This window comes from Berghia stephanieae, chromosome 14, assembly GCF_034508935.2.
Source record: "Berghia stephanieae isolate SIO BIC M18660-M18661 chromosome 14, UCSD_Bste_1.3, whole genome shotgun sequence".
In the NCBI taxonomy this organism is placed as follows: Eukaryota; Metazoa; Mollusca; class Gastropoda; order Nudibranchia; family Aeolidiidae; genus Berghia; species Berghia stephanieae.
The window spans coordinates 18,770,315-18,786,667 of NC_088373.1; the positions used below are offsets into that span (position 1 = coordinate 18,770,315).

General features: G+C 35.4%; 1 protein-coding gene across 1 annotated transcript; it reads left to right on the top strand.

Moving 5' to 3' along the window:
• The first annotated feature begins 3,957 nt into the window (after positions 1 to 3,957).
• Positions 3,958 to 14,568, top strand: LOC144959526 (heparan sulfate glucosamine 3-O-sulfotransferase 1-like). The gene is made up of 6 exons (XM_078892141.1): positions 3,958 to 4,036; positions 4,955 to 5,137; positions 6,627 to 6,792; positions 8,337 to 8,454; positions 12,743 to 12,958; positions 14,272 to 14,568. The coding sequence occupies exons 1-6, from the start codon at positions 3,958 to 3,960 to the stop codon at positions 14,566 to 14,568; spliced, it is 1,059 nt and encodes a 352-aa protein (XP_078748267.1).
• The last annotated feature ends 1,785 nt before the right edge of the window (positions 14,569 to 16,353 follow it).

Sequence of the window (16,353 nt, forward strand, 5' to 3'; positions counted from 1 at the left end):
GGTAACCCAATTTGTTATGGGCCCATTGTTGCAATGGAAAAGAAATAAACTCTCAGAACGACACAATATGTTGACCATTAGAACAATGCTAAAACAGGCCTATAAATGTGTTGGATTATCAGACCTGGTAATGTATACACGTAGGACATATCCCTTTCCCCATTTTAGTATATCGATCTTGATATATATATATATATATATATATATATATATATATATATATATAATTATATATAAATAATATATAATTATTTTTTTTATTATGCCTTTTTCGCCACGACATCATAAGATATCGACGCCTAGGCAATCCACGAAGGAAGATAGATAACTCATCAAACAAGATGTCTGATATCAACAGGAATCATCCATGTTGTCCAAGTGAGCAAATTTGGGGATAATAATCTTGCTCAAGGGAAAAAACGAAAGTGCCTGAAGCGGGGCTCGAACCCGGGTCTTTCCGGGTCACAGTGCAATGCCTTAACCACTCGGCCACCATGTATATATGTAAAAGTAAGTTTTGATGTGTCTTTGGATACAACTGTTATTTTAGCCCTCTCCTTACCAACCATAGGAAAATCGTCACATTCGTCGCGATTCAACCCACAATTGTATGATTCTGATCTCTTTTGTACATCACACAATTTAAAGAACAGTTGTTGCTATAGTTATAAAAAAAAACAACTTGGCCCTGTGTTGTAGAACTAAATTTGCAGAACAATATTGTGTATAGAATGTACTTGTCGCTTTTCTGTTTGGGTAAGAAAATTATATCTTAATATGCTTCAATAGTCGTACGTCACTTCCCTCGTAATGACGCATAGTAACTTAATAAATGGTTCTAAACTATCGGAACAATGGCGGACGGCGGGCGCCCTTATGAATAAAAGTATATCCAGAGAAAAATAAACATATAAATCCGATCATGTGTTGACTTTTATACATTCTGATCACATGCCATGTGAAAATGTTCTAGCCAGTATGAAGAATAGAAAAGTATCGATTTTCGTTGTTTAGAACCAAGCTGCTTGTTGCTGGGCGGACGTGACATCAGAATATTGAATCTTCTGGAAATGGCTAGTAAGGAGAGAGTTAATGAAAGCAGCAGGATGAGTGAGAAAACAATATGAAAGTATAATATGTAGGTCTCTTTGTTTTAACAGTGGCTTGGACTTGTGGATGGTTTCTCTGCATGGCGTACCTCTCACGGCCAGGCGGAGTTGTCGTATCAGTAAGGTCGCGGGTTCGAGCCCCTGTTGCCGCAAAGTTTTTATTCTCTTTTGTCTTCTGGCACTTTTCTAGCCACTTTATTTTTCTGTTTTAACATTTTTGCTTTTGAAAATATTTCAATTATAACACAAGGCCAGTGTTGGTTTAAAAAGATTTCCATGACAACGAGACTTTATCAAATTTCTCACACGTTTGACTCTCTCCTTACCAGCCATTTTCAGAATTGTTCCGGAATCTTCAATCCTCCCCCCCCCCAACCAATACAAAAAAAAATATAATTTTCTTACCCAAACAGAAATGCGACGAGTACATTCTATACATAATATTGTTCTGCAACATAGTGCTAAGTTTTTTTTATAACTATAGCAACGACTGTTCTTTAAATTTTGTGATGTGCTAAAGAAATCAAAATGATAAAATTGTTGGTTGTATCGTAACGAATATGACGATTTTCATATGGTTGGTATGGAGAGGGTTAACTTTGTCCTTAACGGTCATTTTCCGGATTTTCCCCAAAATGTCACATTTAACCTATATAAAAATATATTTATTTCATTCAAACACAAAATCTATTAGTTCTTGCTATACATATTTCTGTCTTGCAAAACGAACTTTTCAACACAGTGTTAATATGCTTTATCTAAAGCAAACATTTTTGTTCAAATATTTTGGTGTACAAAATAAATCAGAATGATATAATAGTTGGTTGTATCGTAACGAATGTGACGATTTTCCTATAGTTGGTATGAAGAGGGTTAAACAAGTTCGCGCTGCATGAGGGCCAAGCCACTGGTGTCTCCTCTTAAAAACTAGTTTGATTGTCGTATATAAACCCAGATTTATCGTGAGTGATTCGAATAGTGTTGTAATCCTATACTCAAGTGATTTGGGTCATTAGATAGTAATTGTTCAACGAGCGCTTTGGGGGGGGGGGGGGTAGGAGTAGTAGTAGTAGTAGTAGTAGTAGTAGTAGTAGTAGTAGTAGTAGTAGTAGTAGTAGTAGTAGTAGTAGTAGTAGTAGTAGTAGTAGTAGTAGTAGTAGTAGTAGTAGTAGTAGTAGTAGTAGTAGTAGTAGTAGTAGCAGCAGCAGTAGTAGTAGTAGTAGTAAGCTTTGCAGTCTGAATGACGCCTGCTGAGAATTGTGTGATTCAGTCACAGATGTTTTAAAACCTCGACAATTATAACTGCTCTCTCCATCCATGTTGTTTATTGTTTCCATTGGTCACGGTCTTGGGCCCGAGTTTTGAGGCTGTCGAGATCTTGTCGTGACTTTAGTACGGAAGCACTGGAGTTTTTCTTTATACTTCATGGATTAATTCGGCCTCATCTGAATCCAGAAATTTCTGATATGTAGAGAGATCCCGGTTCAGGGTAGTTACTAGTGATGTTGGTGGTCTTCCTACATATTTCTTGCCATGAAGGAAATATTCTGTCATTGCAGTTTGGGCTGGGATGTTATCTTCTCGACGTAAGATGTGACCAAATAGCCTCCATCGCTGTACTTTTATGGTTGTACTCAGGCGTTGGACCCTGGTTCGCGTTAGACCCAGGTTCTTTCATAGAGATCAGTATTTGGGTTTTTTCGGTGCATGCCCAAAACACATACTTTCCTCTTAAGTCAAGATATCGTTGGTCCTAAAATTGTGGTTGTACACGATTATTATACTCTTGCTTTTTGGAATTCCGGACGTGAACCGAACCCTAGCCCCAATCGCGGCATGAGGACTCTCCTGTCCACTCAGCAGTGATGAATTGCTAGCTATATTAAATTTGTCGGAAAGTACTTTGTGACAGACTAGCGTTCTATCCAAAGGATAGCAATCAGATTGTAATTGTCCGAGTTTTACGCTATAGACATCGGAATAAATTCCTCTATGAGGACATAATGGCTTTCAAGGATTCGGTACTTTTTTTTAAACCAATACAATTAGAGATAAGTCTTCTGTAGCTAAAATCCTTGAACTTGAGTGTTTTTATATAGCGTAATTTCCACTAAACGTGCCCAACGAGCTTTACAAAAGTTCTCTGACCAGCAGCAACACCTAACATGTAGAACAAGACATGACGCCTGTTAGGCAACAATACATTTTTTTTTCGACAAAGACAACGTTGTTGACGGCCATGTATTCTTTTTACACGTGAGTACAGTGACAGAATGTAAGTAAAGAGCCTTTTACTAAGGACTCAACTATGCGGCTAGCGAGGCTCGAACCCCGGACCTTCCGATCGATCCGATAGCGAGTGTCAATAAATAACAATAGCAAATTAGAATAGAAGCTTCAATCAAATTAACGAAGACAGATGTGGACGTTTTGGTTTTTCCCTTTTGTGGAAACAAAAGAAACATAATGATCATTATGTCGTGCTGACTAAAGATGGAACCCGAAATGTCCACAATATCTTGCCTGTATAAATAAATTGAAGACGCCATTCAATTCTGAGTGCTCAGAGTCATTTGGTCCATGGAGCCGGAGTTTATCTCTGTTTCTATAGTGTGAAACGGACAAAAGCAATTTCTTGCTACCCTTTGGATAGGACGCGAGTTTATTATGGCAAAGTACTTCCCGCCATATGAGTATTGTAATTAATTATTTATTCGAGCTTCAAGCAGTAACATTCGCAAACGAAAAAGAAAAAAATATGAACGTTTATACCAGAATATATTGGATAAACATTGGGCTGTACAGTCTGCTGGTGGTGACGCTGACGTTTTTTACAACAACGATAGTAATGTCGTTACAAAGTCACTCACTACAGTCCTGGTCTGACCTGCTGGACCGTTGGGTGAACTTTGAACCTAAACAAGTTGGTGAGTGGAAAATTGTTTAAATAGTGGATCTTTAAAAGTTGACCCTTTGCATAAGAATGTTTGTACATGAAAATAAGTCTCTCTCTCTCTCTCTCTCTCTCTCTCTCTCTCTCTCTCTCTCTCTCTCTCTCTCTCTCTCTCTCTCTCTCTTTCTCTCAGTCTCTCTTTCTCTCTCTCCCCCCCTCTTTCTCTCTCTCCCCCTCTCTTTCTATCTATCTATATATCTATATATATATATATATATATATATATATATATATACCTTACTTTCTTTCTTTCTTTCCTTTTCTCTTTTTATTTCTTTCTATCTACCTATCTCTCTATATATCTGTTATTATATCCATCTATCCACCTATATATCCATCTATCTATCTATCTATCTATCTATCTATCTAGCCATCTATCTATCTCTCTATCTATCTGTCTGTCTGTCTGTCTATCTATTAATCTATCTATCTATTTCTCCCTCCTTCTCCAAAATTGTTTGATTTGTTTTACTATGAATTAAATATTCTGCAGCTTAGTGATCTCGATCACCACCATCATTGCCACCGTCATCATCACCACCAACACCACCATCATCATTTTCATCATTGCCACCGTCATCATCACCGCCAACACCACCATCATCATTTTCATCATTTCCACCATCATCACCGCCAACACCAACACCACTACCATCATCATCATCATCATCATCATCATCATCATCATCATCATCATCATCATCATCATTACCATCATCACCATCATCATCATCATCATCATCATCATCATCATCATCATCATCATCATCATCATCATCATGATCATCATCATCATCGTCTCGTCGTCGTCGTCATCAAAATCATCACACATATTAATCATCTAAACACGGTACACACACACATACATACATATATACATCACAATCCTCAGGGTCAAAATATTTCCAATCTGAATTCTCCTTCCCCGAGGACACAATCCCCCGTAGCCATTTCCCTCGCCAGTCTATCAAAGACACGGGCAGGGCCACCATCATGATCCGGAAGCCCAAAGGAATTGACCTTGACCCCAAACCATTGCCGATAATAAAAGGGGTGAAGGACGACCCGGCCAGAGGTATGGAAATAATAATAATAATAATAATAATAATAATAATAATAATAATAATAATAATAATAATAATAATAATAATAATAATAATACTTTATTGTATCCCAAAAAGGAAATTTTTTGTACAGACGTGTTATAATTTACACATAAGATAAAAATACAATGGAAATAGGATGTATATATATAAAAAAAGGAGCAGCTCTATAACCAGAGCTGCGCTTTATAATATGAATAATTTCAAACACTGTAAAATAGTTAAAACTGTCACTATAAATTGAAAATTGAAAAGATTGCAAAACAAATAAATTAATAAATTAATATTTATATTTTTTTAAAGTAAAAATGAGAAATAATTATATAAAATGATTATTGCTTGTTGTTATAAAGCCTAATACTGGACGGCAGAAAAGATTTTCGGTGTCTCTCTGTTTTCGTTGAAATAGAGAAAGGGCGACCACTTCTTTCTGACATAATAATTGATGGTCTTAGTGGATGATACTGGTCATTTAATATTTTAGTTATTTTATTTATACAAAATTTCTCGTATAAAAGATCTACATCGTCAACATCATTTATATAGCGTTTAATGGATTTTTTAATATTTGAATTTATTTTGTTCCTTTCCACTGCTAAGCAATTGCCTCCCCAAGCTGTTATACAAAATGACAAAACACTTTCGATGACTGCTCTATAAAATAATGTGCAGAGGGTTTTATCTATTCTAAACTGAGAGAGTTTTGATAAAAAATATGTACGTCTGCACATCTTATGCCTAATTATTTTCAAGTGTTCATCCCACTTGAGCCTGTCATCAATCGTTACACCAAGGTATTTGTAGTGAGGAACTCGCTGGACGAATTGGTCCTTTAATTTTAACGGTTCTATCGGTTCCTTCACTCTCCTAAAGTCAATCACTAGCTCCTTTGTCTTGCTTATGTTAAGCTCTAGGTGGTGGGCATCACACCAAGACACAAATCTACACAAATCTAATAATAATAATAATAATAATAATAATAATAATAATAATAATAATAATAATAATAATAATAATAATAATAATAATAATAATAATAATAATAACAATAATAATAATAATAATAATAATAATAATAATAATAATAATAATAATAATAATAATAATAATAATAATAATAATGATAATAACAATAACAATAATAATAATAATAATATAATAATAATAATAATAATAATAATAATAATAATAAATAATAATAATAATAATATAATAATATATAATAATAATAATAATAATAATAATAATAATAATAATAATAATAATAATAATAATAATAATAAATAATAATAATAATAATAATAATAATAATAATAATAATAATAATAATAATAATAATAATAATAATAATAATAATAATAATAATAATAATAATAATAATATAATAATAATAAAATAATAATAATAATAATAATAATAATGATAATAATGATAATAACAATAATATGTCTTATGAACCAGCGGTACTACTAGCACGAAGACCTCCTGGTTGCATCTTGCTGGGATTTGGAAAGTGTGGAACGTCTGCTCTCTTGGAATTCCTGGACTTGCATCCCAACATCGTGACACTAGATTGGGAAACGGACTATTTTTGTGATCGTATGTATCCAAAGTACGACTTACAGTGGTGAGTGGTATGTGTCAATAGTGAATGTGTAGTGGTATGTGTCAATAGTGAATGTGTAGTGGTATGTGTCAATAGTGAATGTATAGTAGTATGTGTCAATAGTGAATGTGTAGTGATATGTGTCAATAGTGAATGTGTAGTGGTGTATGTGTCAATAGTGAATGTGTAGTGGTATGTGTCAATAGTGAATGTGTAGTGGTATGTTTCAATAGTAAATGTATAGTGGTATGTTTCAATAGTAAATGTATAGTGGTATGTGTGAATAGTAAATGTATAGTGGTATGTTTCAATAGTGAATGTATAGTGGTATGTGTGATTAGTGAATGTATAGTGGTATGTGTGAATAGTGAATGTATAGTGGTATGTGTGAATAGTGAATGTATAGTAGTATGTTTCAATAATGAATGTATACTGGTATGTGTGATTAGTGAATGTATAGTGGTATGTGTGATTAGTGAATGTATAGTGGTATGTGTGATTAGTGAATGTATACTGGTATGTGTGATTAGTGAATGTATAGTGGTATGTGTAATTAGTGAATGTATAGTGGTATGTGTGATTAGTGAATGTATAGTGGTATGTGTGAATAGTGAATGTATAGTAGTATGTTTGAATAGTGAATGTATAGTGGTATGTGTGAATAGTGAATGCATAGTGGTATGTGTGAATAGTGAATGCATAGTGGTATGTGTGAATAGTGAATGCATAGTGGTATGTGTGAATAGTGAATGTATAGTGGTATGTGTGAATAGTGAATGTATAGTGGTATGTGTGAATAGTGAATGTATAGTGGTATGTGTCAATATTAAATGTAAGTCACAGTGACACTAGGCTGCTAGAACCTGTGAACTGTATAAAATCATAAACAAAAAAAAGAACAAAATACCAAACACGGAACGTATCAGGCTCAAAAAATCAATAAGGTTATAAATACATTACTAAATTAAATTTAGTAATGTATTTATGTCTTCACTGTTTTTGTTTTTTGTTGTTGCTGGCTGGAGAATGGTTTTGACCCCGGAACGTTCCATGTTTGGTATTTTGTTCTTTTTTGAAGTGTTATATTCATTATTGTTTATTAATATTAAATGTATAGTGAATGTAATATCACTTTTTGGATACCAAACATAATTTTTTGGCCTAATGATAAACCTTTTACGTAAGAGCAGTAACGACTAAAAATATTAAACTTTTTTATAGCGCAATATCCACAAAACGTGCTCAAAGCGCTTAACAAGGAGTCTCTGGCCAACAGCAACTCTTAACATATGTAGGACGAGACATGACGCCTATTAGACGATATTACAATTTTTCGGACAATGTTAACGGTCAGGAACTCATTTTACACCTGAGTGTGGTCAGAGTATGTGAGTAAAGAGGCTTTTCCAAGGACTCAACTTGCAATAACTATTATCATCATCATCATCATCATCATCATCATCATCATCATCATCATCATCATCATCATCATCATCATCATCATTAACAACATCACAGTATATCATGTTTTCTTAATATTTAACATAAAATTTTTCCTGATTTAGGTACGTCAAGAAAATGCCCCCTTCCCTGCCCCACCAAATCACAGTAGAAAAGTCACCATGTTACATTGTAGAGCACGACGCCCACCTTCGTATGAGAGCCATGAACAGTTCTTTGAAGGTAAAAGATTTACTCTTGTTTACTACAAATATAAGGTCCGCACTTTGAAGGTATAATGTGTCGTAACATTATAATAGGTGTGTCGTAATATAGCATGGGTGTCATATCACTATAACAGGTGTGTCGTATTATAGCATGGGTGTCGTAACATTATAATAGGTGTGTCGTAATATAGCATGGGTGTCATATCACTATAACAGGTGTGTCGTATTATAGCATGGGTGTCGTATCATTATAATAGGTTTGTCGTATTATAGCACGGGTGTCGTATCATTATAATAGGTGTGTCGTAATATAGCATGGGTGTAGTATCATTATAATAGGTGTGTCGTATTATAGCACGGGTGTCGTATCATTATAATAGGTGTGTCGTATTAAAGCATGGGTGTCGTGTCACTATAACAGGTGTGTCGTATTATAGCATGGGTCTCGTGTCACTATAACATGTGTGTCGTATTATAGCACGGGTGTCGTATCATTATAATAGGTGTGTCGTATTATAGCATGGGTGTCGTATCATTATAATAGGTTTGTCGTATTATAGCATGGGTGTCGTATCACTATAATATGTGTGTCGTATTATAGCATGGGTGTCGTATCACTATAATAGGTGTGTCGTATTATAGCATGGGTGTCGTATCACTATAATAGGTGTGTCGTTTTATAGCATGGGTGTCGTATCACTACAACATGTGTGTCGTATTATAGCATGGCTGTCGTATCATTATAAAAGTTGTGTCGTATTATAACATGGGTGTCGTGTCACAATAACAGGTGTGTCGTATTATAGCACGGGTGTCGTATCACTATAATAGGCGTGTCGTATTATAGCATGGGTGTCGTATCACTATAATAGGTATGTCGTATTACAGCATGAGTGTCGTATAATATAACAGATGTGTCGTATTATAGCATGGGTGTCGTGTCACTATAATAGGTGTGTCGTATTACAGCATGGGTGTCGTATAATATAACAGGTGTGTCGTATTATAGCATGGGTGTCGTATCACTACAACATGTGTGTCGTATTATAGCATGGCTGTCGTATCATTATAAAAGTTGTGTCGTATTATAACATGGGTGTCGTGTCACAATAACAGGTGTGTCGTATTATAGCACGGGTGTCGTATCACTATAATAGGCGTGTCGTATTATAGCATGGGTGTCGTGTCACTATAATAGGTGTGTCGTATTACAGCATGGGTGTCGTATAATATAACAGGTGTGTCGTATTATAGCATGGGTGTCGTCGTATCACTATAACAGGTGTGTCGTAATATAGAACGGGTGTCGTGTCACTATGACAGGTGTGTCGTATTATAGCATGGGTGTCGTATCACTATAATAGGTGTGTCGTATTATAGCACGGGTGTCGTATCACTATAACAGGTGTGTCGTATTAAAGCATGGGTGTCGTATCATTATAATAGGTGTGTCGTATTAAAGCATGGGTGTCGTATCATTATAATAGGTTTGTCGTATTATAGCACGGGTGTCGTATCACTATAACAGGTGTGTCGTATTATAGCATGGGTGTCGTGTCACGACAACATGTGTGTAGTATTACAGCACGGGTGTCGTTTCACTATAATAGGTGTGTCGTATTATAGCATGGGTGTCGTGTCACTATAACAGATGTGTTGTATTATAGCATGGGTGTCGTATCACTATAACAGGTGTGTCGTATTATAGCATGGGTGTCGTATCATTATAATAGGTGTGTCGTATTATAGCATGGCTGTCGTATCACTAAAACAGGTGTGTCTTGATATAGCATGGGTGTCGTATCACTACAACAGGTGTGTAGTATTATAGCATGGGTGTCGTGTCACTATAACAGGTGTGTCGTATTATAGCATGGGTGTCGTATCATTATAATAGGTGTGTCGTATTATAGCATGGCTGGCATATCATTATAATAGGTGTGTCGTATTATAGCATGGGTGTCGTGTCACTATAACAGGTGTGTCGTATTATAGCAAGGGTGTCGTATCACTATAATAGGTGTGTCGTAATATAGCACGGGTGTCGTATCATTATAATAGGTGTGTCGTATTATAGCATGGGTGTCGTGTCACTATAACAGGTGTGTCGTATTATAGCAAGGGTGTCGTATCACTATAATAGGTGTGTCGTAATATAGCGTGGGTGTCGTATCACTACAACAGGTGGGTTGTATTCTAGCATGGGTGTCGTGTCACTATAACAGGTGTGTCGTATTATAGCATGGGTGTCGTATCATTATAATAGGTGTGTCGCATTATAGCACGGGTGTCGTGTCACTATAACAGGTGTGTCGTATTGCAGCATGGGTGTCGTGTTACTATAACAGGAGTATCAAATCACTATAGCAGGAGTGTCGTTGCATAAAAGCAAGAATCTCGTATTACTAGCCACACAAAAACGTTTTGAGCACATTTAGGAGATATCATTTAAAAGTAAAGAATGGTATTTCACGTGATCTAAGAATGTTCTAGTGCAGATGTGTACGACTTTGTATTGTACTCAACCAATGGTCTGTAGGTTCTGAGTTCAACAGACACATTTCAGCTAGCGCAAAGCAGGAATTATATATGATTTACTTGACCTATGCCTCTTGGTTCCTGGCGGAGCATAGGGCCTCAACAGCACTCTTCCGTCTACTTCTGTCCTTGGCACAGACCTTTACCTCACTCCAGGTAAGATTGGAGAAGTACAAATCTCGGTGAAGGCTTCTCCTTCAAGTCTCTTTTGGACCACTTATTTCCTCTTGCCCTGGGGGTTCCATTTGAGGGTTTCCGCAAAGTATGGCCAACCCATCGCTACTACCATGGCTCTACCAAATTTAGTTTGCTATTGACTTGGGACCTTTAGTAAAGGGTTTCAGCTCATTTAGGTGATATTGCACTGTATTATAAAAAAGCTATTTATTTATTTATTTATTTATTTAAGTATTCGTATATTTATTTGATAACTTTTTCTCGTGAATGAGGGCAAAAATCGTGCAAACTATTCCATGTGCTGTGCATCACCCTTCTCTTCTTATGAGCTCGGCATAAACTTGTCGCAAGTACGGTAAAATTGCTAAAATTCAACAATATTCAATCTCGTAAACAACGCCTTTCAAGAGGACTAATTAGATTATTATATCGTTATTTTTGAATGGAAATGAAAGCAATCTTGAACAAACAAGGGGTACAATCATGTAAACCTCGTATCTTATAATATATTTCAACAGTTGTTTCCCTTGGTGATCACTAAATCATGGATGATAGAACAATGTAATCAACAGAAAAAATGAGCTTTTATATAGCGAAAATGTCCACTAAACGTGCTCAAAGTGCTTTATAAGGGGTCCCTGGCCAACAGCACCATTTAACATGTAGGACGGGACATGACGTCTGTTAGGCGAAATTACCTTTTTTTTCGTACAGAGACAACGCTGTTTACGGCCAGTTATTCATTTTACTTCTGAGTACGGAGAGAGAATGTGACTGAAGAGCCTTCTCCAAGAACTCAGCTATTTGCCGAGGGAAGCTCGAACCCAGGACCTTCCGATCCGAAAGCGAGTGTCATACCACTAGACCGCATAGCCGCACATCAAGAAGTGGTGAAGTCGTTTGTTATGACAACAGATATAACATAAAAACGAGAGATGCCTTAATGAGTCAATAAAATGGAGAGAAAGATAAAGGTCAGTAAATTTGACTCGTATAATATAGTGGAACAACACAAAACAAACGACGTTTCGACTTTTGACCTTTTACTTGAATAATAATAATAATAAAATAATAATAATAATAATAATAATAATAATAATAATAATAATAATAATAATAATAATAATAATAATAATAATGATAATAATGAATAATAATAATAATAATAATAATAATAATAATAATAATAATAATAATAATAATAATAATATATAATAATAATAATAATAATAATAATAATAATAATAATAATAATAATAATAATATAATAATAATAATAATAATAATAATAATAATAATAATAATAATAATAATAATAATAATAATAATAATAATAATAATAATAATAATAATAATAATAATAATAATAATAATAATAATAATAATAATAATAATAATAATATAAAAATAGCGCCTAAACATCCACGTTAATCGTGCTTTGCGGCGCTTTACATAATAAAAATGTTTTAAAATCAAAATAAAATCAAATTCAAAATCACACTACATAATAAACATGAATACAGAAACAAAATCTAAGCAATGTCTATTTCATTTGTTTAAAATGTGAATACTTTCGTTTTTGTTTACAGTTGATGGTTCTAGTCCGAGACCCTATCGTCCGTGTCTTGTCGGAATATGGACATTACTCAGCCACAGAAAGATATTGGGGTCGTATTCCTACGCCACTCATAGACCGAATTACAGCTAAATCTAAAGAAGAAGAATTCAATGAGGCACAGCTTTTGAAGATTGGCAATTACTTTCCTCATTTTGAACACCTTTTGAATGTGTTTCCACGGACACAGGTATGATGGGAGTGTATACTAGTGGTTTGGGGGTCTTTTTCATAGCACTATATCCACTAAACTGGAGCTTATATATAGCGCAATATCCACTAAATGTGCTTAAAGATCTTTACAAAGGGTCCTTGACCAACAGCAACACGCAACATGTAGGACAAGACATAAGGCCTGTTAGGCGATATATCGATTTTTTTTCCCGACAGAGACAACGCTTGTGACGACCAAGTACTCATTTTACACCTGAGTACGGTGACAGATTGTGAGTAAAGAGACTTTTCCAAGGATTCACATATGCGTCGAGCGAGACTCGAACCCAGGACCTTCCGATCCGAAATCGAGAGTCCTACCATTAACCTCATAGCCTCACTTTTTATTCTTCATGCTGGCTAGAACATTTTCACATGTCATGTGATCAGAATATATAACTGTCAAATCCTTACAAAGGTGCATATTATTTCCTGCCCATCAATGTTTTGTGTCTACATCTTAACAACGCCACTACCAGATTATCTCATTCGTCTGTAGTGTTTCATTAATCCTGTTTTGTTGATAAAAGGGAAACACGAAACGTCCATTTTATCTGTTTTCATAATTTGATTGAAGCTTACATTCAATTTCACATTGTTATTTATTAAATTCTTTCAGGAAAATTGCCAAACTTTCCAGTCCCCCCTGGTATGAGTCTTTTCCAAAGCTTCTTTTTTCCCTCCATCTCATTGGTTCATTTATTGCTTTCAGGCCTAGCAAAAGAAACTATACCCAATTATTCTCTTTGCGACAATGGAATAGAGTAAAATCGGTCTCTCTCTCTCTCTCTCTCTCTCTCTCTCTCTCTCTCTCTCTCTCTCTCTCTCTCTCTTGAAATAGCCCTAAGTAATTTTTTTTTCTACCAAATAGCCGGAACATTTTTTTTTCTCTCTTTTAATATGTCGTCTCCATTCAGATCCTTGTTCTTGATCTCTCTCCCCTCTCTCGCTCTCTCTCTCTCTCTCTCTTTCTCTCTTTCTTTCTCTCTCTCTCTCTCTCTCTCTCTTGATTATTTATTTTCTACCTAAAAGCCAGAAAATCGTCACATTTGTTACGATGCAACCGTCACTTTTCACATCCAGATTTCATTTCTTTTTGCTACAGCTATAAAAACCTGACAATCTGCAATAGAGCTCATATTGCCGAACAATATTATTATGTATAGAATGTGCTTGTTGGTTTTCTGTTTGAGTAAGAAATGTCTGTTTTTTGTGTTGGGTGGGTGTGAAGTTTTTTTGGGGAAATTCTGTAAAAGGCTGATAAGGAGAGGGTTAATTTGTCGTCCACAGATCCTGGTTCTTGACGGTGACCTTCTCATCACTGACCCATTGTCACAGACCAGAAAAGTGGAAGACTTCCTGTCACTGCCACATCAGATTACTGAGGAGCACATCTATTTCGACAAGGACAAAGGTTTCTATTGTATGATCTCCCCTGAAACAGGGGAGAGAAAGTGTCTGGGAAAGAGCAAGGGGAGACAACACGACAATTTAGACGATGCATTGAAGGCTAAATTGTCAGATTTTTATCGCCCATACAATAAAAAATTGTTTGAATTGTTAGGAGAAAAATTTGATTGGTTGTAATTAAGTACTTTAAGAGACAATTTATAATTATTTATAATTGGTTTTTCTTACTTTTTTGATAAAGCAATCTGAAAGTCATAGAAAACACTTTTAAAATTTGAAAATCCATCCAGAAATTTTTTTAAATGATAGCAAATTCATTTTTCAAGAAATTAGAAAGTTTTTTTGCTTGCCAATGGATCTAAGAAAATGTTCCAACTTTGACGTCATGTATCTAAACACCAAAATATTCATCATATTTGTAAAACACATTTTTAAAGCACAGTTAGTAGATACATAAAAGATAGCAAGATTTGAATCAGACACATTTTTTTCCAAAATCTACAGTCTGTTGAAATTCCCCCAAAACACTGGTGTGAGTAAATGGTTTGGCCTCCAGCATGACGAAATAGCATATTCCACATACTAACTCGTAATGATCATGCAAAATGACATGTACTTCACGTCAACGGGTAGAGAGTACTCCAGGGAAGAGATCCAATTATTTTTAGACATTTTCTTCAAACGGTCTTTGCAAACTAAAAAAAAGGGAACAATTTTTCGCATAGGCAGAAAAATAGCTTTAATTACGAGCAAAATGCATACAATATTAAATGTCTTGCGAAATAATGGAGGTAGAAGAATATATCAAACATTATAGGAAACCGGACCTTCTGGATGGGCATGGTCTATATTAACTTTCCATGTGCTCGAGGTCATTGGTCACATTGCAAAGTATGCTCAAAGTGACCTACATAGTGAAAAGTATTCATAGCTTTTGAAATATCTCACATCACTATTGGTCATTTTGTTCAGCTTGACACACGGGTATGTTTACAACTTTCATAAACAAAGCAGCGTGTTTACATGTGTTAAGAAATATCCAATCGTTGGACATCAACAAATCATGTGATTGATGACTAGGTTGGACGAAAACATGAATATAGATTGCTCCCAGTCAAAAATCATGTTTGCTTATTGTTAAGAGTCAATAATTCCTCAAATAGATAATTGATCATTTATATAGCGCAATATCCACTAAACGTGCTCAAAGCGCTTTACAAGGGGTCCCTGGCCAACAGCAACACTTAACATGTAAGACGGGACATGACGCCTGTTAGGCGATATTACATTTTGTTCGGACAAAGACAACGCTGTTAACGGCCAGGTACTCATTTTACACCTGAGTACGGTGAGATAAAGTGAATAAAGAGCCTTTTCCAAGGGCTCAACTATGCGCCGAGCGAGGCTCGAACCCAGGACCTTCCGGTCCGAAAGCGGGTGTCATCCCACAAGACCACATAGCCGCAATTCCTTCTCAAAATTCAACATGAAATCATGAATGACAAGCACAATGTTCGAACAAGCAACACACGATAATAAATCAACGTCTTAGGAAACTCAAATTAAGTCTAATTCATCGTGTCTCTACTTCCCTCAAATATCAATCGATTTAAACGCCAATCTTCTTGTCAAAAAATCACGAACCTGGGACTTCCTAAAGTACTGTATAACTTGAACTTCAGCTTTTATATAGCGCAAATTCCACTAAACGTACTCAAAGCACTTTACAAAGGGCCATTGACCAATAGCAACACGTAACATGTAGAACGAGACATAACGCCTGTTAGGCGATATTACAATTTTTTTCCTACAACGCTGTTGACGACTAGCTACTCATTTTGCACATGGGTAAGGTGAGAGAATGTGAGTAAAAAGCCTTTTCCAAGGACTCACATATGCGTCGAGCGCGGCTCAAACCCAGGACCGTCCGATCCGAAAGCGATTGTCATAACATTAGACCAC

Coding starts and splice junctions, on each gene's coding strand:
- LOC144959526 (XM_078892141.1), top strand. CDS start 3,958: ATGTCGTTACAAAGTCACTCACTACAGTCCTGGTCTGACCTGCTGGAC. Junction 4,037..4,954: donor CTTTGAACCTAAACAAGTTG/GTGAGTGGAAAA, acceptor CACAATCCTCAG/GGTCAAAATATTTCCAATCT. Junction 12,959..14,271: donor ATGTGTTTCCACGGACACAG/GTATGATGGGAG, acceptor TGTCGTCCACAG/ATCCTGGTTCTTGACGGTGA.